Here is a 24,362-nt window from a genome sequence, read left to right on the forward strand (position 1 = left end):
AGGCACTGTGGGAAGGGTGCACTGGTGGTGGTGTTTGTCCACTGGAGTGCCTGCAGCCTTAGGAGCGCTGATGGTAGCCAAGGTGAGAGGCCAGACAGATTGGCTAATATTTCTGAGTCATTAAGGCCACGAAGTTTTCCACTAAAATCAAATGCACATTAGGGATGGGAACAGAGAAGCAAGAGGCCATGAAAAAGGCTGATCCTGAGCACTGCTGTACCACTACCCCCCCGATGCCGCATGAATCCACCTCTGACTAACAACAGGTACCTGGCCATACCTCTCTAAAAAGATAAGCAGCATGTAACATGTAAACATTTCTTACCCACAGCACTGAGAGCATGCTTGAGCTCCAGAGTAAAAGCCGTAAGAGGCACCTCTTCAGACACCGGCATAATTGCTACTGTGGAGAGATTGCTGGCAGGATTTCCGGCATCCCACTTGCTACTCGAGCTGTGCAATCCAAGAGGGTGACCTGTCCGAAAAGAAAAAAACTTGCCATCAGCCAACCCAGAAGGCTAGGTGTCGTTTCATTGTTTTCAACTGCCAGGCAGCAAGGAAAGTGTCACTGAATTGCTTAACCTAAGATAAATGTGACATCCTCCATATCACATAAAAGGAAAGAGTTCCCACATATTTCATTCGTAAGAGGATGAAAATCGATTCCCATCATTTTTGGCTGCTGACATAGCACACGTGGGTAAAAATCAGGCAATGTTAAAAATATGTGGATGCCAGGAACACGTTAAATACAATGTGCATTTACCTGACCTGTTAAGAAAAAGATAAAAAGGCACTTTGAATCACTTTGAACGGCCACAACTTTGGAACAGGCATTGATTTAGCCCACAAGAGGAATCGGCTTAACTAACAAACCCCCAAAACCTGTTGTCAGTTCCAAAATATTCCAAAAATTAACATTCACTTTTTATGGTATTCCTGATCGTGTTTTCAACAAACTAAGTTCCTACAGGGAATGTGTATCTCCACCTATTTTCACTTCTCTCCAAGATGGGAAAACGTGGATCTTTACAGATATGTGCTTAGGTGTGTTAAAATAAAATATGGAACCTCTGAAGTAGCTGCAAAGTAACCGTGGAAGTATCTCCAATATAACATGGTAAGCGGAGTAAGGACAAAGAGTATGGGCAGAGGAAAGCATTTTTTGACAGAAGCATGCGATGCATGTGACAAAGATTAAGATCTTCCCAGATAGCTTAGAACAGGAAAAGATCAATGATAGGGGTGTTCTACAAACTGTTCTTTTTATTTTTACACTATTTCTTTTCTCTTTAACTAAGCCTTCTCAGACAACCTTACTTTGCTGCTAATGCCTATCAACTCAGCTCTAAGTACACAATAAACTTAGTCATCTAAGTTAGGATCTAACATCCTGCTTATCTCATTTCACCCAGCAAAGGCCTAAGATGCACCATTAAGATGAATTCTTCAGATGGACATATGGAAGTACTTGATATACCATATGAAAGCTCATTCAAAGTCTATATGCAAGATTGACAGTACCTGCAGGACACAAAGAAATATCAGATAAACTTTTTTCAAATATATTCAGAGATTGAGTTATTCATGTCAAGTCTTTTAAAATAGCTCTGCACAGAGCATTAAACAGTTTTTCCACTCTTTTTGGTGATCTTCAAGAAGATATTTGTAGGTTCAAACAAGTTACACATCACTGCTCAATTCTTTCATCTCTACCAGTTCTCCTCCTCAGAACTTCAATGGCCATTCTCTGACTGAACTCCTATTACCACCACTAATTTTCCTCCCGTTTTCTCCAGATCGCATATTGCCCTATTTCCCAAGCAGCGTGGACTCTGCCCTAGGCCACAAAGGCATTTCAGCATGCACAAAAGTTTAAGTACAATTATCGCTAGAGATTTGTACACAACTGATTACATGCTCAGCTTTCTGTACACAAAGAAAGAGAGGACTTCGAGATTCACTCCCCAAGGCTGCTCCAAAACACGAGAGTTGGCTACCTCATTTTCGGTCTCCTTGGGATATTGCAGAAACAGCAATAAAAGTAATTAAAAAACCCAACCAAACAAAAACCAAACAAGCCACAACAGCAAAGAACCCCACAACACCCTCAGTAGTTACCGTGCATCTGTTTTCTTTTAAAAGCTGCTCAAGAAAATCTGGAAAATTTCCTCCTACTCACTTCAATCAGTAAATACACTTTGTTTTGCCTCTGCCACATACACAAAGCTTAAGAACCAATCCATAGCACACCATTTCCTCTCAGACAATTCATTAAGATAATGCAAACACAGGCATATTAAGTCAGTCTACATGCAGATGCCACTCAGCACGACTATGATTCAAGTCTATTACAGCTGCTATTTCCTTCGAGCTCCCTTTGAGCTCTTCTCTTGCAAGAAATTTCAAGGAAATTTCACTGCTCATATGCAGCAGTACTTTTCTATTTCAATTGCAAATCATTCCATTCCCACACTTAATTAACCACGCTCTGCCAAAAGAAAATTTGTACACATATATGTAATAAAGTCACCATTCACTGGTGACAACAGCTAAAATTTTTAGCGATGAATTCTCTTTTCAAGTATGCGCTTTCTGTTTCCAGATTTAACAATGTAAATCTAGCTCCAAGGAAGCACCAGCTTCCATGGGAGTAGTCCCGGAATGAGTCTTACCTCCCTGCTGAAGACTGCCAAGAATCTTCTCGCCCAGCAAGTGAATAAGTCTAGTCACAACCTAGCAATGGGAGAGAAAGAAAAAGAAGAGAAACAAACATTCAGGCAGAATGTACTAAAAATAGTGCATCTAAATGGATACTTTCAAACTTTTGTAAGATGTTATCTCAAGTTGAACCATACAGAGACAAGGTTTTATAACCATAGCTTCTTTCTAGGCCGTAACATGTGGTGACTGATCATTTGTCTTGAATTCTTTTACCTTATTTACTCCAATCTGGAAAAACAAGAAAACAAAACAAAACCAAGAAAGGCAGTATTGAACTTGCTTTGGGAACAAAAAAAAAATCCAATTATTTTGGGAAACGTCAAATTGCGTTTTCCGTTCTCCTCTCTCCTCTCTGCAGTGTGCTTGCACCTCTGAGTCACTCTCCTTGTTCCGCGGCTGTTGCACACCTCCACCTTTTGTAGGGACTGAAGGCTCAAAAAGGTTCAAGTCTGTACTCACGCAGACCCCACACACAATCTTGCTTCCACCTGACCCCCTGTGAATTAGTCACTGCTTACAGTAACCGATTTAAGACATCCTGAATAAAAGAGATAGATACACACTCTAAACACCTGCAGAATCAGAACAAGCTATCTAAGAAATTGCTTTCCTCCTCAAATCATCTTCGTGTGGTACCTTTCAAGGGACAGATTTTTTCCCAGCTTTTTTTCCAACAGGACTTACATCGATATTTGAATATTCAAATAGCCAAGCAGAGCTGAAAACTGACAAGCTTATCTCCAACATTAACAATCAGTAATTCCCAACAAGTGGTGTAACAGGAGACTAACAATTGCAATAACAAGGAGCGACAGACTTGGAAAATGCACCATTTATTCTGAAAAGCTATGTGCAAATGTTTTACCAAATAAGGAAAAGAGATATTTAAATGCATTAAGAATTAATAGAGCAATCATTAAATACTCTCCCCCAGACAAATAATTCAAGGTCAAAATAACTCTAACCTTCAGGAGGACGTAAAAAAAAAAAACAAACAAACCCCACAACAACAGAAGTTCTTCAAACTCCTAACAAGCTAAACAAGCAGTAGCAAATGGCTACCTTGGATTTTGGACAAAGACAGACACACTACTCCCGTAAGAACAGGCACTTCAGGATGCACCTTCCAAAAAAAAGACTGTGTAAGCATCAAGACAGGTCAGCATGCCCATCAGAATCATTTATATATCCTGCTTTTAAAAAAAAAATACAATAAATTGCCCTAGACTATGAAACGCCACGGCTTTACTAAGCGCCAATATTTTTTAAGCGTCTGAAGGAGGAAGGGAGGAGAGCAAATGGGTGGCTTCCAACACAGCGCGACTTACAGCGGAGCAAGGAGTAAGAGCTAAACAAGGTTATTTGAGCAATTTCTGTCCCGTAGCCATAACTGCAAGTTCTTAAAGATGCCACATCAACCATCTCCGCAGTGATCCGAGATCAACTTCTTTAACGTTTCTCTGATTTGCACCAACAGTGAACACAATCGTCCATACCCGCTTCGCTGAGAGCATCGATGCAGCACGACCGCTGCCACTAACCAGCGACGGCGGAAGGAGGGCAGCTCCCGACGGCAGGCGAGCGCTCAGCCTCCTCCCTTCTCCTGGAATCTCAGACAGGATCTAAAGTGCTTCCATTTGTCCAAAGTACAACAAGAGCTGATGATCACCCAGCTGACTCGTTACCACTTTAATAACGCCAAGATCTGCGGTTCTGGGATTCAATAAATGGCACTGGGTGTAGCTATGGAAAATTGCCCCAACTACGGGAAGCAGGGAGGGAGAGGGAATTAGTAATAAAAATTATGACGCTGATTGCCCTCGCTAAGGGAGATAACCTGCCTCTCGAGAGCTTTTGCTATACCCAGCTCACACGCATTCACCTAACACCCTGTATCTGCACACTAGGACTTTCCTTAAGCAGTCTGGAAGATGTTGTGAACATTTTACACTTCTGAACCACTTCAAACGTCGGAATTTTAATTACTTACTAAAACCATCTCCTGTATTTATAACTTCTTCTGCTTTACAGACAGCTAAGGAGAGCTCCAGCTAAGTTAAAGAAAATGTCCAAGGTTAATGACAGAACTAAGAATAGAACCTATCAGTCTCATTTTTCAGTTGGCTGCTCCTATTACCAGGAAATATTATTTGTCTTGTTTGCTAGAGCAAACCTTACAGCCTTGGTACGTATAGATATGGAAAAATTATTTCCCCGGTGACTTTGTAAGACAAGCAAATTGCTAACCATAACAGGATGAGTCACTCTGTCGCAGTCATGGCAACGTCGAAGGAACATCAATTTGGGATCAGAGCTAAGAACTGGCCTGAAATTTCCTTGGAGTTTTATATTACATAAACTAAATTTTCTTTCACAAAAAGGCAATGTGTTCCTTTAAAAGAGACTTGTCCATCCATCTGAGGGAGAAGTCAATATAAATCACATCTCTTCATCGACAACAGACCCAAGCTTCAATGACTGACGTACACCCATTACCGTGCAGAGCAGCCAGAGCCGCTCTCACCAAATTCAGTACAACTGGGAGAATTTAAAAATCACCCTTCAGGTTTCCAAACCCCTTTATTCTAACCCCTCCAGTAACATGGCACGAGAAGAGGGAGCAGCACAGCCAGATACAGCCCAAAAGGCTATGGCAAGGAAGCCAGGGGACCCAGGGAAGGACCTGGGGTGGCATGGAGGGCGCTGGTTTAGTCTGGGGAGAGGAGGAGGAGGAGGAGGAGGAGGAAGCAAGCAGAAATCAGCCCTCGGGCTGGGAGATCACGCACAGGGATTGCAGGGAAACTGAGTTATTCCAAGCATGCCTGGAAGAGACAGAGGCAGGTAACAGGGCACTGGCAGGCAGGTACCTCAGCACAGACATCTGGGCAGTGATTCAGCAGTCGCTTATTCCCACCCTACCTATTTAGCTGTATTTCGTAGGAAAAGCTCTGGGAATTGGCAGCGAGGGTTTGGGCAGAGGGGGAAGGCAGGAACTCTGGCAGCACTGCTGGGAAAACGGGATTGACCTGGAAGAAATACTGAGTTTTCAGTCCTCTGGAGGTGCCACACAGCCTCCACCACTGCCCCCAGCAGAGCTGAGCCGGTGATGGACGCGGGTACTGGTTTTCCAAAAGTAGGCAAGACTTCCACCCCCTCTCCCATGCAAACGCCCGCCTTTCCCAAGCACGGTGCCAGGAGAGCGCAGAGCACTTCCCAGACATCTGTACATGCAAAACTGTCTCATTTCCACGGTGTCACCGTCACCCAGGGCTAGACAGCCTTCACAGCACAGTCGGAAGCATCTGGTGTCCTCATCCCTATGGCGCATCCTGGATTTTACAGTCTCTTCTAGCACCCATCCACCCAGCCCTGCAAACACGTACCCCGCTCTCCAGACACCGAGTCGCAGCCCAATCCGCTGGCACAGAATCAGGCGGTTTGGATTTAAGGTTTGAAGAAAAATCTGCACTGCAAAAAGGGAGCGAGTTGGGAGTCCAGACTTATCCAAGAACACCGGGAAGTTTCTAAATTAGGTGGGAATCATTAATTGCCCACGAAGTAAATGCAACTTTTTGACCCCTTGTACTAGGGACAGAGCCAAACTTGTTTCAGTTTGTGAGGAAGCTGAATTTATCATTCCTCACGATTAGAAACTGCGCTACCAGTGAGCGGATCCTGCTCAGTTAATCACGTCAACCAGTAACGAGAGGCAGAGACATCGATTAGGCACTTCTGTTGTAGGCCAGGCGTGAACAGAGCGTCGCCGTTGAAACTGCCACAGTGGAGGTTAAACTTGTCCTTGTGACACGGAGCGCACTTTATCCTGCCCGCTGCTGCCATCTCAAGCTGTGAAGTGACTCAGAAAGGCCACAAGGCTTTGCCAGCAACCTAAATATACACCTACAGGGTCTCGCAGCGCGAGTCTGGACTCTGGAGCCATGGAGCCTGCCTGGGTTGTAGAGATGGCTAGGTCAGCTTTCAAAAAAAAAAAAAAGAAAAAAAACAACCCCCAAACAAACAAACCAAAAAACCCCCAAAACCCACAAACCACCAAAAACCAAGCAAAGCAAACAAATATTCACTCTCCTGAGCTTATGCAAAAGACTTTTCAGGCCAGAAGGAAGAAAACTAACCTTACAGAGCTAAAAAACTGAGTATTTCTCCATCTCAAAAGCTACTTGGGATTCCAGGTGCATCAGCACCATTCTCCAAAAGCCCCGAAACCTCTCCTGCTCCCGCAGACCCTACTGCAACTGTAAATTCATAAAACCTGTCCCAGAGCAGGACATTCAGTTGAGACACACATTTTGCAAGGGAAATAAAATGTCGTTCCTCCTCCTTCCACCTACTCACCTTTTCAGATTAACTCACCAGAACACTTTTGTGCAGGGCAGAACGGGATAAATGGTGTTAGAGAGCACTTTCCTCAACACAATTCCACCTCTCTGACCCAGTTTACCACTTACCACCTCCTCCACCTAGAAACATGTTGTCTTTCTGGCTGCTTCTGAATCAACTCCATCCCAGGTAAGACCCACTCAAGCTCTCTTAGCAGCCTCCAATCCCCCCAGCTCCTTCGTATTGAACGCGACAGTCTGCTGCATCTGCTACAGAGAAGGCTCTGGGAAACCATTAATTTTCCCTCTGCTTAACTAATGTTAAATTACTCTACAGACCTGCAGCCTCTGCATTGCAGGGCAAGGACTAAACTTCACATTCCCAAGGGGACTGTATTTGCCTACTTTAGGATGACTAATTTCAGTTTCAAAACAAACGTCCTTCAGCGATGGGGCCAGGCAGTATTACAGCTCTGCCTCACCTGCTGGCAATGGTGCAAACACACAGCTGACTACTCCATCCATCTCAGGTCTTCGGTGTTATCCTGAGCACCGCTTGCTTCACAGCTACTGTAATTCCCACACCAAGTGGTAACGGTCACTCTGCAGCGTTCTATTTCCTATAATCCTTTTAAATATTTCAACCTATTAGCCACACCTAGCTCATCTTCCAAGGCTGAGTTCTAGTTAAAGCTTTTGTTCCTATTCAACTGTGAAACTTAAGAGTTGCTTTACAATAAGCCCTTTTGAAAGTGATTTTCATGAGAATTCAGTTGTAAAATACTTTCCTATGGATATTTATTTCATTCTGTGAGTAGTACAGATTGCCTGGCAAATTGACTATCTGCTAATAGGTAACGATGGTACCAAACAAAGCTTTTCCCCATCTTAGCTGACTTTCAACAAAGCTGATTTAGAGAAATCATGGGAAAATTCCACAAAATATACACCAATATCCAAATTCACAGTAACAAGTAACTCATGTAAAAGGTACTGTGTAGCACAAACCCGTCTTTCTTAAAAGAGAAGAAATATATGTAAGAACAAAAACGAAACAATACATTCGTCAACTCTGCTCCATGCTGCACTGAGGTTCAGATTTAATTGTATGCTATTTTAAATCTAAGCAAGAAAGCTCCTGTGCAAGAAAGCAAAGGGCCGGTCCCTAGGAAGGGCAGTACCATCCCCTGTCAGTGGTGCCTTCTTGCAGGTCCCTAGTTTAGGAAACCAGCCTTGGCTAAATTAGGCAGGGAGGAAGCCTGACATGCCAGTTTGGATCCTGTACAACCAACAGATAAATAGCCCTACAAAACTGCATGTGGCTTTCCTTCCAAGTCTGTTCCGATCCTCTCTAGTGGATCCTCTACCATCACCCAGATCCAAAAGACCAGTATTCTCGCAGTGAACAAGAGGGCTTGCAGGTGAGCTAAGGACTTTCTCTGGTGACTTTGAAGTTTAAAAATAAGATAATTAATAGTTAAGCCTTTAAAACTTCAAATCAGTCATCCAATAGGCCACCTTTAAATTAAATACATTAAGTAACAATTTATCAGTACCTTCACAGCAAGGTATTATAGACCTTCACATACATCTGTGATTTAAAGGACATGTAAAAGGTCTTTCTATCACACAGAGACCCAATGTGAATAAGCTAGCATGAAAACAGGGCTGCCAAGGGTTTTCTGTTCTACAAAGTAAATGCAGTTGGGGTAAAATAGTAATAACAGCCATTTTATCTATACAAATTCACATAATAACAGGTTCATTTCTGCAGAGCTCTTTCCAGGAGCTGAGATTATTCTCTACCAGCTTTCTTAAGATTTTTTTTTTGAGGGACATGGGAGGAGGAGAGGTAAATTAGATCATCAACTTGAATAAAACCATGGCGTTATTGAAGCTTTACATGGCCCCAGATCAGATAAAACACTCTGCTTGTTGCAGAATCAGGGAGCTTAGCAAGGGGTCTCCGATTAAAACTTCCAACAGTTTGAGAACTGCCGTGACAAAGCAAATCTTAAATGCTCACTCGCAACAATCTCTGGCACCTTTACAAATGCCACTAAAGCATACAGAAGAACTGAAGCTTTATCCTGGGGCTGTTTGAGCTTCTAACACTTGTGATCAATTGTGTCTTGAAGAAAAATGTCAGTCTCGCACCACTGCTATGACTAAGCACTTAGTCCTGCCTGCCTCACGTCGGGCAGCTACAGCCGGTGACCACGCTTCCGCTGAACATTTTTCTTCTCTCCTTTTCACATCTCTTACAGTCAAGGAAAACTTATTTTAATGGGCTCTGAGAACAAGTATAGAAAAATCTAGAAGCATGGCCTCTCCTGACCTATTCCACAGTGCCACATCAAGCTTAAACAACATGATGCACAATATACACAATGCCTGAGGGAAGCCTTTTGAAAAGAGGGCACATTACCGCACTCACTTTTTAAGGCAGATAACCCTAGGGAAGGCTCCGTCCACGTCAGAAAAGCTCTGGTTAAAATACACATACAAAGACAGCAGGACTTAAGACAGATGATGGGTTCTGAATATATTTAAACCCCAAGGGCAGACTTAGAGAATTAAAAGAAAGATGCAGAAAAACTCCGTATTTTCTAGCATGCATTTCTAGCATGCAAAAGGTTGTCTTACCTTCCACCCCCCCACAGCTCCTAAGCAATTTCTAAGTGCAATTTCCATCAGCTACAGCAGGTCTAAATTTCAAGTTGGAATTATAAAAACAATCTCAGCTCAGTAGAGGCAAAGATCATCTATGAAATGTGATCCAAGTTATACACTGATGTTAGAACATCTCTGTAATCTGTTCACAAATTCTGCGCTCTCGCTACTGCTTCGAAACTGCTTTGCGGTGCCAAAAATCGTGAGCTGATTCTCTGTCCTACTTTTCAGAGCTGAAGGCAGTGATGAAAATAGAAAGAATCAATTCCCTTTCACTCCTGCAAGGCTGAAAAGCTTCAAGCAGCACCAGAAGCAAGCACCGCGGCTGTCAGAGGAGCAAATGCTCTTGCTGGCTGAGTGCCCCGATGGCTATGCTGGAGAGCTGTGGCCCTCAGGCATGAGTCCCGAGAAAACAAAGGAGAAGTTTTGGACTGTGGACCACTTTCAATTGGGAATGTGTAGGATGCCATATCCAGAGTGACTCAAGGTTGGGATGCTTTCCTGAGAAGCTAGAAGATGTAGATTTGACTTCTGCAGACTGAGCAGGATCTAGAAGTCAACATTTGTCATTTCTGGGCACATACTCTGAAATTTTGGCTGTTACTTATAACCGAGATTAGATTTCCCACGCTCACCCATTTGTTTCATCCCTCAGAATAACAGGAGCTACAGTGGGTCACACCGAAGATCCCAGCAGACCAGCATCCTGTCTCCGGCAGGACTGAAGCAGATGCCCAGGGGAGAAGACAAAACAGAGGGCAAGCATACGGTGCTTCCCCAAGGATCAGCCGTGCAATTTTTCCAGATTGTACATCACAGCTCAAGGAACTTGAATTACTGTACGGACTAATAGAGCATGATTTCCCTCATTTCACGCTGTTCTCACTGGCAAGCGCCACCCACGCTTACAATTTTCTTACCCATCAGGTAATATTTTCTTACAATGCATCCCATGACTGGTGAAAAGTATGCAGGATGAAGTCCCTCCACTAACTCCTAGAATTAAAGGGTTCTTCACCCTTGACAGGAAATAGTAAAGCTCAAGGGTAACTAATTGAAAGGGTAATTCAATCTCAGGAACTGCCCGGTTCTTGGCTGTTAAGATACACACTAGTTAGGCTCTACAGAAGCTGCCAAGAGGAACACCAAAACAAAAGCAGATCTCCCTGGTGTGGGATTACTCTGAACTAAGAGAACATTTCACCTGACTCAGGGGACAAGCACCAACGTTTGATCACTATTCCACCAAGCGAGACTCAGGTTAACTTAACCTTACCAGTCAGTAGGGGAGCATGTGTTTGACGGAGGCAGAGTTGCTTTTTTTTTTTTTCTCCTAAAAGATGGTTTTCTGATTTGCAGAGGACTGAGAGGGAAATCCTCCACCACACTGCTGAATCACAAGCTAGCTCTTGCTACCTAGTCAATTATTTCAAAACTATTGCACCTGCTATCCCTTCATTACTTTATTACTTCTGGTTGGATGGGGAAAACAACATCATAAATCCTGTGTGTAAATCACTCTACTAGAATAACAGGAGAGAAAATAGGACAGAAAGAATTCATTTGGCCCATCCCTCTGCTCAGCACTAAGCACTACCTCAAACATCATTTTTTAAGAGGTTATAAAAACAAGTAACAATCTTTTAGCCTTTCTAGGGAGTAGAATCAGCTTTTTCTTAATATCCAATTGCTGCAATTTCTCTACCATTTGCTCTATTCCAATGTGGCGAGTAGCTTACGCCCTTTCTATCAGAAGACAACTTCATACACTTCAAAAGAGCTATTGTGTCTTCCCTTAACCTTTCACAGTCTTTTTGCCTTTATAGGTTAATATTTCTAAACACTAGTCAGCCGCCTTTCGGTCCTCCAGACTCTCTTCATCTGGTCTGCCTCTTCCTTCAAATGTGCTGCCCCAGGCTGGTACTGAAGCTTTTCCAGTATCACGAAGAATGCAAGGATTTCTTCACTCCAAAAAACATTCCGTTGACATAGGTTTTTTCGCAACTGCATGACATTGTTCAGGCATCGTCAGCTTTTGATCCTCTAACGCCTGGATTCTTTTTCTAAGAAACAGCTACGCAGACCCTTTTCTCTGTATGCAATTTATTAGTTTCCAGCTCAAAAACTTGTCTCCAGCATACTCCTTTAACTTTAAAGTTGACTTTGTACTTTCTACTTGACTTCAATCTTTCTACCCTATTGTTTTCCTCCATCACTGCAATGCCCTCACTTCAGTCCTTCCTCTCATATCTGATGGACCTAACAGACAAAAGAGAAGATACAAGAACTTTGAGATCATATAAAAAAAATATTTTATCTTAGGTTCTTAAGACAGTCTGAAGGCATTAGCCGCATAAATCACCTATTTAAAGTCTATCTTACACTCCTCTTTCTAACACTTGTTTTAAAATAATCTAATAGTAAAAATGTAACCTCTCACATTTTTTATACCAGTTTAACATCTATTTAGAATTTGGAGATCTCAAACAGCAGCAATAATGTGTTTTTCTAACAACCTTTTTTTTTTTGCAACACATCTCCTTAAAAGATCTATTTTAGCATTTTGTTTCATTGCAACTAATTAGCCAAACTATATACAAGTCTAGAGAAAACTAATTCCATATTCAAAAAGGTCAGAAATTTGAGGCTGATAGGCTGCTCTCTTTAGACATGGGAAGACATTTGAATTCTATTACCAATACATGTTTTGAATTGTACTATAAATGTAACACTCAAGCTCAACTTTAACTGCAAAGCAAAAACATTCACATCTCCACAGAGAGCCCTCTTTAGGGGGAACTAATTCTGCCAACTGATAGAATAGGAAAAGGGAAGAGAGGGAAGAGAGGCGCTGAAGTCAATTCTTGCCCCAGACAAAAAGGCAGAATTAGAACACAGCCTTTGTGCAGACCAGCGTTCAAGGCTTTACTAAATACTACATGTTCAGTGCTTACTAGAAATTTCCAGTTTGAATGTTTACTAGTAACATTTAAAATCATCGACTATGTAAGGAGAAAGGTGGTTTTAAATTCCACCCGGCTCATTTCCTCCCTTCCTGATCAGTCACAAGGAGAGTGATATTTAAAAGGGCAACTCAAGACAGGATGCCCTGCTGTCATCACCCAGTTTGTGGCTAGTTATGTACAGAACTTGCACGCTGCTACCAGTTCATAAACCTGGGCGGGAAATCTGTGCCATTAAATAGAGAACAGCAGAATTCGAGGACTATTCAAGAGAGATCCAGAGAACAGGAGTGCCTTAACAACCCACAACAGAAGTTCAGAAACACGTAAGCAAAAATAATGCTTCTGGGGAAACCAGGGAGATTATTTTTCATTGACATAACTTCTGAATGCTTACTGCAATGATGAAATTATCCTAGCAATAATACAGACAAAACCTCCACAGTTTTTCTAACACGAGAATGCATGAACACAGGCTTTATATTATACAGTTTTTAAAAAAAAATAATCAAAAATGTTATTGTGGATCCTAGGAAAGCAGAAGAATGGAAGTATTTTAATTAGATTTATTACTTTTGCAGTTTTTTTTAAGAAATCTGGTAAAATAAGTATACGTCTTAAAGACAGCAAAAAGAAAAATCAGAAATAATTTGAAGTAACAGCATTAAAGAATTGCCTTTAAGGCTAGTGCAATGATTTAGTGCTTAGTACAATGTCCCTGATGCACTTAGGGACAAAAGAATTTAATTTCAAGTCCGTCAGTCTCCAGATTTGCAGGAGAGAGGTATAATGTCAAGTGAATTAAAGAAGATGGATGAGTTGATGGATTCAAAGAGAGCAATCACCATCTTCAGGACACTGGCAGTTGCAGAATGAGGACTGACAGCCTAAAATGCAAGGAAGAAGAAAACCAAGCCCCAAATATCAATGCTCTGGAAGTAAAGGTACATATAAGCAAGTGCTGACTTTGAGTCCCAGTGAGCAAGACAAATGCATAACAACATTTTAAACTGATTTTAGAAGTCAAACTTTCATTTACTGTCAATAGCACTAAGTGATTTCCACTTTGCATTTAGCAAATGTTTTTCCACTTTCCTGCATGAACTTATTCCAGATATACAAAACAGCCCTGCAATAAAACACGCTAAAATTGATTAGAAGATAAAGGAAGAGAAGCTGGTGAAAGTCTGGTATAGATCAGATCAGGCAGACAAAGAGAACAAAATGTTTCCTCAGTATGCATCAATCATACAAAAAACCCAGAGGATTCGGTGCTAACGGAGAGTTTTAGCTCCTCAGACATCTTTTGAGATAGACAGAAAACACTTTTAATTTTCTTACCTGGGGGAATTTGCGTTTGATAGATGTCAGTGCTCCCTCTGGGAGTTTGGCAAGTTCTGAATCTCTGACTGCGTGTACTGTTGTGGCTCTAGGTTGATGGGTTAATGCCTCTACCTGAAAAAGTACACAGCCAAAACATTAAAGATAATTCACAAGATGTTGCAAAAATCAAATGTCATGATGAAGAAACTGAACAATTCCCAAGAACCGGACTGTCATACTTGTTGCTCACACACGTCCAAAACAGAACGCTATTCCCCCTCAAGGGCGCTTACAGAGGGAGGTTACCGGAGGCACATCCATCTGCAACAAGTATGAGCATCTATTTAATCCAAATCTCTCAGACGCGCGCTCTGCTATCGGACAGTTGCAGTTTTTCACAGAACTAGAACCCATAGCACCAGACAGACAGTATTACAAGAGAAAGTTTTGTTTGAGCTTTTGCAAGCTCTCACACACTGTGCGCTTCCAGAGTGAGGGTAAGAACTGCTTTTTACACTTGCCAGAACAACAACCAGAAGCACACAATGAACTCACCATCACAGCAACACTTGCATCTTTTAATCCATCGTTTTTAGTTGTGATCAAGCCATCTAAGAGAAAGGAAGACCCCACTCCTCTACTGCTCGCTCTTTCTTCTTTCCTCAATGCCACCCTAAAATACTTTCATTTTACTTTCAGAAACTGAATACCGACAACCTTGAAATAATCAAGATTTCCTAAAAATTAAAGAAAGGGATGAGGAGCAAATCAGCACATTTTGTCCAGAAGTGAGCTTTGCTTTTTCTGGTTTGTTTGTTTTTGTTTTTTTTTTTTACATATGCATGTGTACCTGTGCTATGTAAACAGGAAAACAGTGACAGGACCCACCCACCTGAATACTGCCCAATTATTTCATCTAGAAACATTGATTTTATTGAGAGTAGAAGTTTAAAGAAGAAAACGATCACGCAGTGAAAATTAATACAGAGATACTCTCCTTTACAGGGAGAACCTGACACAATATAAACAAAACCGTGTTCTAAAAGCCTGCTCTGCAAAATGCAGCTGTTCCCCGAATCCCCAACTGCACCATCTGCAGAGCCCCAGACCCACCACCAGCTCTTGCTTTGTTTTGAAATACAGAAATCAAATTCCCTGGTGAAGTATCTTCACATGCTTAATGAGATAGCCTGCTAGGCGAGATGGCATCATTCAGAGCTCAGGCGTGATCTACAGCATTTAATTGCTTAGAAACAGCCTGGTGCTCAGTTTTGCAAGTTTTAGCAACAGGCAATGTTTACTGGGTTTAAAATCCATAGATCAGTCATTTTGAAAAAAAAAAAAATAGTTGTCACTGTAGTAGCTGTAATTGCTAAGGTTAAAACACAAACAAAAAAATTCCTCACTCTAACTGCAATTTATGGACACTTAGAATAAAAATGAACATGACTTTTTATTTTAAGTTTTCCAGTAGAAAAAGAAACAGAAAATATATCAGCTTACAATTTTGTTTTGTTTTGGGGTTGGGGAGTTTAGGCGTGATCTACAGCATTTAATTGCTTAGAAACAGCCTGGTGCTCAGTTTTGCAAGTTTTAGCAACAGGCAATGTTTACTGGGTTTAAAATCCATAGATCAGTTTTTTAAAAAAAAAAAAGAGTTGTCACTGTAGTAGCTGTAATTGCTAAGGTTAAAACACAAACAAAAAAATTCCTCACTCTAACTGCAATTTATGGACACTTAGAATAAAAATGAACATGACTTTTTATTTTAAGTTTTCCAGTAGAAAAAGAAACAGAAAATATATCAGCTTACAATTTTGTTTTGTTTTGGGGTTGGGGAGTTTGATGGGGTTTTTTGGTTGTTTGGTTTTGGTTTTTTTCAGAATTAGTTCCAAAGCTTATGTTTACAGCAAATTCCAAGACGAGCAATGCTTTTATTATAGAACTAGAGGCTCAGACACACAAAAAGTTAACGCAACATATATAATGCCCTGTACAATGGCTGAGCTGTGCCAGGTGCCCAGGCATGTACTTCTGCCCACAGTACAAGAAAATTAATTTAAAACACGCAACTCCATGACCCCACTTCCACCAAGAGTGCGTTCTTGGAAGACTACATGTGCACAAAATGGACAATTCGGGCAGCCAGGACATCTAGATCTCACAAACCTGCAATTAGTCCAGAAAGCCGACATCAGCCTCCTAACGTTAACTCTAGCTAGTGCAGAAGAGTTTCATCAACACCAATTGCTATGCATGAAAAACTGCACAAGTAAATTTAAAGTAACTACATTTTGCAAGACCTACCCTTTGTTTTTTGTTCAGATGCCAGGGATGTTTTGCTATGTAATTACATTTTAAACTAATTATACAGAAGGGGGAAAAAAGGTCATGCCATCTTTGTACACACATTTACAGAGAATCAAGTCCCCTTTAGGTTCCCCAAATGGCTGCATAACAACATCTGTTTTATCTCTCTCCTGTATTACCAGCTTTTTATCACAGTTTTTGGGTTCTGTAGTTTAGCTTCCTTATCCTGAAAGCAGATTAAGAGTTTCAACTGTTAAAATAAAACCCTTCCTCTCAGCCAGTCATCACCTGATTGAGTTTAATTTGTAAAAAGAAAAACACTCAAACTGTCTAATATCCTTTTCCACTCTTTTTGTGATATATGAGTGCATAAAATTAACTGTGCTCCAAAGGGCTCATAAGTCTTTCAGAAAAGATGAGATTTGTAAAAAAGGGAATTAAATTTTAACTTTAAAACAAAGCCTCAGGGATTTTCTTTTTCTCCAAATTGTGACTTGGTCTTTTCAAATTGAACTGTACCTTGTCCCTAGGCAGATCAGAGGGGAGATGGAGACCTTTTTCAAACCTCCTTTACAAGGAGCCATTCAAATCCCCGGAGCAAGTGGCATTTGCAACACCACCAGTGTTACAGACCCCCACAACTGCAGGGAATTTGTTGAATGTCATTCCCAAGTGATTACAGAAACTGGATCTTGTACTACTCTTACATACAGGTACTACGTAAGTGTTGCCACTAGCTTTGATATTTTCATGCAAATACACTCTGGTATTCTAGCATGGAAAATATCCGGGTCCCAGACACTGTACACCAAGAAATTCAAATTTTGCTTTCCCCTTGGATATTATCACCTCAGTTTCCAATCTCTAATTTTATTAGTTATCCCAAACAATTCATAAAATACTTCCTCTTCACTGGCAGCGAGAGGGCTCTCATTCAACATTTGGACCATCTGTAGGATTATCCTCAATCTTCACTACATTCTCACCTCTCCTCTCTTTACACCCTGTGGTTATAAAGCCTTCTTTGCACTAGTTTTAGATTTTTGGCACATGGGAATCTGCCAAATCAAATAGGTATTTGGCTATTCTCACCTTTTTTGGAGATTAAAAACATATTCTAACACTGAGTCGTAGTCCTCCCCTGTAAATGGTACTTTTCTTCTTTGTATTTATTCTCAATAAACCGTTTGAGATGTCATCTATTCAGAGTTTTTTCTTGCTTAGAAAAAAAGAAGTTTCATGCAACATTGAGTACTTAAAATCATTTCAATCTTAAGCCACATTCAAATCCCTGGGCTCCTCTGCCCAGTGAACCTTTTGAACAAGGTTTCTTATTTTTCCAGGTTTGTAAATAGTACAAGACTTAGAGATCTAGCTTGAACTTTAATATGAATACAACCCACCTGCGATCAGAAGATCAACCCCATAAGATTATTTCCTTGGTCATAAAAAAGAAATTTAACATTTTGCTCACCCACCACGGCTGCGGCAAACAACACAAAGACACCTCCATAATAACATTAATAAACAAATGTTTCAAGAAATAGTATTATCTTCCTAATCTTATTCAACCTGACCAGGGGGGAGCATATATTTGTATATTTGTAAGTATAATCACCCAAGGCTCTCTTCTGAGCTCCTCGCCAGACTATCATTATCATTATTTACCCATGCCAGCGTGAACACAGCTATAACACTTGCTCCAGTGCAAGAAAGAATGAAACACTTCTTTTCAAATTCAAGTCAACATGATGTATTTTGCTTGAGGCAATAGTACATCTCCGGATCTTCTCCCGTAACATCCATTCCTTCTTCTTAGTAACAAGCCTCTGAACAAGTTCTGCCTCACTGCCCATTTCTGGTCTTCTCTTTCAATTTTAATTCACCCATATGCCACCCTTGTTCTTCCTCTCTCTCTCAAACAATCCTCCAGTTTTCCTGGAGTTCACTGAAGGCTTTAGCCCATCACCTTTTCTGCTCTATCTGGACTGACTGTTCTTCTCTTTGCCATCTTATTATCTAGTGCTGTTCGCTTTTCTCGTGTTGTAAACTCAGCAAAACTACATTACAGTGCTATTTCCACTTTGAAATCCGTCGCTCTTTGAAATCCAAACCCTATGACTTATTTTAGCAGTCATGCAAAAATGCTAAGTGTCCGTCCATTGCACACCCGTCTCTGAGGTCTACCCCTTGGCTCCTCATTTACAGGAAGCATCAACGTCTCCTCTCTACCTCCATCACACCCTCAAGAATCTGCCCATCCACCATTGCTTTTACTTCCATTTCGTCTAAGAGTTGCATGAAGCAATGCCTCGAATGCTATCAATAATTTGCATCAAGGAGCACATATGAATTTTGAGTGTTAGATACTTTGTGGTTCCTGTAATTGATCATGAATATCCCCACAGGTGATGGTCCCTCCTGCACTGTTGCAGTTCTGTTGTTCCTAACATTAACAAAAAAGAAAAACACCCCAACCCACTATAAATAGACATATGTTCTTTTTCCTGTTTCAGTTAATTCTGACAGCTAGGTTTCTCATATCTTCTCCTAGTTCAGTATTAAATAGTGACAAAAACATGTACGATGAATCCACCGTGTACAATGCACATGATTCACAACCCTAGCTTACACGTTCTTTACAAAGAAGAAGTGTTACTGTACATCTTTTAAAAGGAGGGGAGAAAGCAATTTATATTCTCGGGACCTCTTTTGACTTCAATTTCAACAGTCATCCCTGACAGTTCTTCTTACAGCTTTCCAAATTCCACAGTTGGAAAGTAAAAACTAGCAAGTGTCATCTTCTGCAAGTTGGTCTAGTTACTCCAAATTCCTTTTTGAGCTACATCCAACAAATCACTTTGAATATTTGCTTAAGTGTGTGCATAGCCCCGGTGCAATAAGCACGGCTATTCTCATGCTTAGCCTTAAGCTTCTCTGAGACTTCATGGAAGGCTTGACCAAAACTGGGGCTGTTTTATGTTAGTCTATTTGCTGGCAATAAAACATTGCTTCTCCATACAAATTCAGCCTCACTTTAACAAATTACTGGGTGACTTTTCTAATAGTCAGCAAACAGTAAAATGCAATAATTTCAAAATATAGTTTCTTGTGTAGATTATTTCTTTCCAAGTGAGTTTTCAAGTCTGCCCAGTGCAATAGTACATGGGTCCGGTCTGAATTAGTGACACAAGTCAACAGGATTGTGCTTATAGTCACAGGTCCATCCTCCCTGACCTTCAACCATTGGCACATTCATACGCCCTAGTGGCTCCTCCTGTGCATTCCCTTCCCATCCACGTTTATTTTCATAAGGCACCGCTTTCAGTTTCTCTTCCTTCATAGCTACTATTCCACCCTAGAATTTTTTTATTCTGTCATACATCATGTTTCCTTCCCTCATATCAACCTTTTCCTTGCTACCAGCTCACAAAAAGCAGTAATTTTTCCACATCAAGGGTACCCTGCATTTCAGCCCTTGCATTGCCACCCCTGGACACGACGCAGTAAGAGGGAACAGCAGCCACAGAAATGAAAGCATCGGTTATAACGAGACCCTGGGAAGCAGGTTAGGACCCCAAAGATTATTAAGTTATGTAGCTTAAACTCTTCATCATCCAAATCCTCATTCATGAAAGCCACAATCACCGCCTGTCAATTAGCCTGGTATTTGTAGGCTCAAGTTTTCATGTTCCCGAAAGATGCTTTGGCAAGACCCAACAGCCCACAAACACGCATCCTCTTACAAAAGAGCATGCCAGGCAGGTCGACCAGGACACATCCAGCCATGCTTCAGCGAAAGCAGCATCACGTCTAACAAAACAAAGTGAGAACTCTGGTAACAGTCAAAAGAGCAAAAAGGCATTTTCTTCTCTTCAACGCAGGCAGAGTTTCCAGCAGCATCAGTGGAGGGGTACAGACTATCCTGAGCAGGGGTACAGCAATTCAGACAGATGCTTCCCAGCACGGCTGTGGTGCCGCTGCCGGTGCACACACCCTGCACAGACACCCCGGCTCCCCACTGAAGAGACAAACGGCTCAGAGGTCCCTCTGCCAAAACTGCCTCCTCGCTCCCTCCTTACACAACGTCCACCCCGAACTGTGCCAGGCGCTACGCAAAGCCAACAGCTCACCCAAAGGCACTGGGGACAGACCATCACAAGACAGCGGGAAACACAAGGGACAGGGATGAAATACACTGTGCAAGGAAGCACAGATGCACCTGTGGCGGCATAAGAAGAAGCAATAACACTGACATCTGCTGATAGTTTAGGAGGCTCAAGGAAAGGGATGGGCAACAAGTCAGATGCACAGGTACCAGGTAGCACACCCGTATCTCAACGGCCAACACAAGCACTGGAACAGCGCAGGCACAGAACAGACACACGCGTGGATTTTCACAGCAGTATTTTTGCTAGACAAGGAGAGGAGATGCTGCTGCTGCAACTGAAGACAGCAATGTAACCAGTGTTACATGAAGGGCAACCAAACACTACACGGAACAATTATTTTTCTGGTTTAAACAAGCTGCTCTTAGACCCTTCTTCAGCTCATTTGCACCTGAAGCAGCAGAGGATGCTCATCTCAAAGGTGTTTCCTCCAGCCATCAGTTCGGAGGGATCTGAAACATTAACTTGTTTGTATCGGAAAAGGACAAAGGAAGAGACACTGCTGGAAGCAATGAATGAGTGGGAAGAGCAACCAGACAAGCTGCAAATCGATGCTATTTGTGGGAGCAGTGCCAGCGGATGAATGCAGTACACCATGTACTCTTGAAAGTTGTTCTAACAACCACCTTCTGCAATATTTCGTGTGCCAAGTTAACCCCGTGACTGAGGACATCCAGCACTTCTGCTGTGCAGAAAGAGGAATCCAAACTTCCCTCTCTCATTTTTTAATATATATATAAAAAAACTTACATACATATACACACACTCATACATGTTAAGTCTCACTTTCTGTATCTAGCTGTGTATGAGTAAGTGTATATATAAAATATATGTAAAAATTAAATAAGACTGAGCTTGCTACCTTTCGTAATTAAGGCAGTGGGAGTCATGCTACAGGTTCTCCCGAAAGGACTGAGCCTGCATTTTGTAGCAGTGCAATGACAGTCCTGTTGCAGCAGTGAATGTCATTAAGGGACAGAAAAGGGAAAGATTATAGCTGGGGAAGGGAACTGGTAACAGTCCTACCTAGTGTATTTAAGTTTCACTCCTTATATACATGTGGCTGTAGAAAAGATGGAAGTTGCATGCACGTTTTGCTCCCCTAATCCAACATCACAGTCAACACCAAAAAACATAACAAAAGCTACCTGAAGCACACACACACAGAACACCCAACAAATCCATCAAATTTATCCAGGTTGTTTGAAGAGTATCTGCAAGTGCAATGCCATTCACAGGCATGCAGCATGCTCCTCTTATGGTGAAATTATACCTGAATTTCAGCAATGGAAGAAGAGGTAGCAGAACATGACCACCTGCTCAAATACTTTCCAACAAGGGAGAGACCTGATTGCCTTTGACTCAGCTTCACACAACAAGAATACCAAACCTGGCTGGAACTTTGATAATATCCTTTCCCCATCCTTCACTGCTGACTCTTCCCCCATAAATACTTTCTGTCGCCTCTGCTGGACTCTGCTTCCCACTACTCGCTGGCCTCCAAGCATTTTCATGATGAAGAGGATCACACCTCTCTTTCACTCAATGACTCTTACTTACTGATGCTTGCCAAAGAGAAAAGTTCTAATCAAGAAAAAAAAAAAAAATCTCTTTTGCTAACAACTTGTGCATTTTGCAAAGGTTAAAGGAGATGCGGTATTAACTCTTGCTATTCACAAGCCAGCTTAGTTCGATGCAGCATTTCTCAAAATGGAAGAGAGAAAGGAGCAGAAGGCAGGGGAAGTGCAAGAGTGTCCTGAAGGCGGATCAGAAGTTGTATCAAGAGACAGTTGATAGCTGGACACTAGCAATGATATTATCACAAGGGAGTTCAGCTGGAAGCAGGAGGGAGACAAAAAACAGCTTAAGGAATGACAATTTGATGTATTAAGCCACCTATCTGAAACCCAGCAGGTCACAACTTCTACCACTATCTGTCATCAAAGATCTTAATAGTCTCTAAAAAGAATTTGGCTAAGGAGATAAAGCTCTCTGCAGTTTTATCTGTGGCAGCTACAAAGCCAAATGACTCACCCCCATAACATTAAAGCCAGATAATTTAACGCCATATCCTGTCAAAACTGTGCCTGTGGTTTTCCCAGCCAGTGATGAGACCACTAAACTGTACCACAACAGTTCTCGGTTATGAATGGTCTCTGACCTTCATCAGCTGTTAGAACTTGAGGCAAATAAAGATAAAAGATAAATTGTTGTGGATAAAAGAATAAATTGTTGTAGAGAAAAGAGTCAGAAAAACAGACAGTACTCAGCAGCTCACACCATAAGTGAAGATGCTCATAGGAAACCGAGGTTCAGATGGCTCAGATAGGTGACTTCAATTCAGCCAAGAACACCCTCAAGACGGGTTTGGAAATCAGGACATCGAGCTTCTAATTTCAGTCTGACACTAATTCAGCTGTGCAAATGTGAACTCATGTCTCAGAGCTTCCTCTGTCTCACTTAGCTGCTGGTAAATATTGGGGGTTTTGTTGTTGTGTGGTTTGTGTTTTGTTTGGGTTTTGTTTGTTTATTTGGAGGTTTTGTTTGGTTGGTTTGGGGTTTTGGTTTGGTTTTTTTTATTAAATACAATTTCACACCTAAGATGCTGCTAGGCAAGTAATAATTTTTAGTAACGTATTACCAAGACAGATGGTGGAAGAGATGGAAAGAGAACACCTCCTTTCAGAACCACGTCTTCCAGCTCAGTTCTTGGACCTCATCTGCCTCCAATTTCCACAGATACGGGCTGTGCACAGAGTGCCTGAGGCGCCACTAACCTGAATTAACCTGAAATCTGTTCTTTTAGTGACTTAAAGCTTTAGAAACAGAAGAATTCACAGACTGAAAAAATTACATGCAATTGGCATGTAATTGGCAAATTGGCAAAAGACATCCACACACTTAAAAATGACAACGTAAACCAGCCTTAATAGAGTAGAACTTGCCCAGTTTTAATGCGGTTGTCAAGGGTACAATGATATTCAGCTGGCTTTGGTAGTGCCAAAAGACAGTGGCGTATGATAACATTAATACTGATAAAGACCAAAAGCCTGACAAGTGTAATCCTGATACCGGTGTGTTTCCTTTGGGGATTACTCAGCAATTAAAGATTTCTAACAGTTAGTGTTGCATTTCAAAAGTACAATGCTCCAAATCCCTAAGGAAATCATAAGCCGTTTACAGATTCTTCTTGGTTTTCAACTTTTTAGAGAGAAAAAAGCTATGCACATTTAACTGTGTTAACGAGATGAACATCTAAAACATCTAAAAACTTAGAAGAGCCATTATTTCCAGAATGTAAAGCGTGATTTCTTCCACAGCAGAACTGGTATGCCGCAGCACCGGCAGATGAGGATTGTTTTTCTGCAATTTATCACTCGTGCTGCCCTGCATTAAAAGAAAGTATTAGGGCACAAATGCCTTTCTGCACTTATTTTGCTATGTTGCTACCCAAAAATGACTGGGTATAATCCTACTAATAAGAAGGGGCATTCTGGTTGTTAAAAAGAAGCAGAAAGGATCTCGAATTAACCAAAACATTGCTGCAATTTTCCCACTCAGTAGGGCATTTTTGAAAGCTGACTGGTTTGCTGGTAAGACACTGCAGACAACAGTTTTATGAGGCAGGTGTCTATCAATAAGTCTACCTATAAACTACGTAAAAGCCCAGCTTTTAAAAATATTGTAAGTTCAACAGCTGTCAGTGAGGCCCCCAAGAACTGCCTCGCATTTAGTCATCTTACCGACACTGCAGCCATTCTTCAGGAACCCAGTTAAGACAAAGTGTTGACTTGCATAAAAAGCTAATTGCATACAAGGTTCTATCACATCCAGATATTTGAAGGGAGCAGGCAGTATATAAA

General features: G+C 41.5%; 1 protein-coding gene across 1 annotated transcript in view; it reads right to left on the reverse strand.

Moving 5' to 3' along the window:
• Positions 1–24,362, reverse strand: part of PNPLA7 (patatin-like phospholipase domain containing 7) — a 129,714-nt gene that overhangs the window by 65,889 nt on the left and 39,463 nt on the right. Inside the window, exons 19-21 of the mRNA XM_009326364.1 lie at positions 14,039–14,152; positions 2,676–2,736; positions 326–475 (exon numbers count right to left, since the gene is read on the reverse strand). Coding sequence (XP_009324639.1) covers positions 326–475; positions 2,676–2,736; positions 14,039–14,152 — 325 coding nt within the window. The remainder of the gene's footprint in view (positions 1–325; positions 476–2,675; positions 2,737–14,038; positions 14,153–24,362) is intronic.

This window comes from Pygoscelis adeliae, unplaced genomic scaffold, assembly GCF_000699105.1.
Source record: "Pygoscelis adeliae isolate BGI_AS28 unplaced genomic scaffold, ASM69910v1 Scaffold436, whole genome shotgun sequence".
Classification (NCBI taxonomy): Eukaryota; Metazoa; Chordata; class Aves; order Sphenisciformes; family Spheniscidae; genus Pygoscelis; species Pygoscelis adeliae.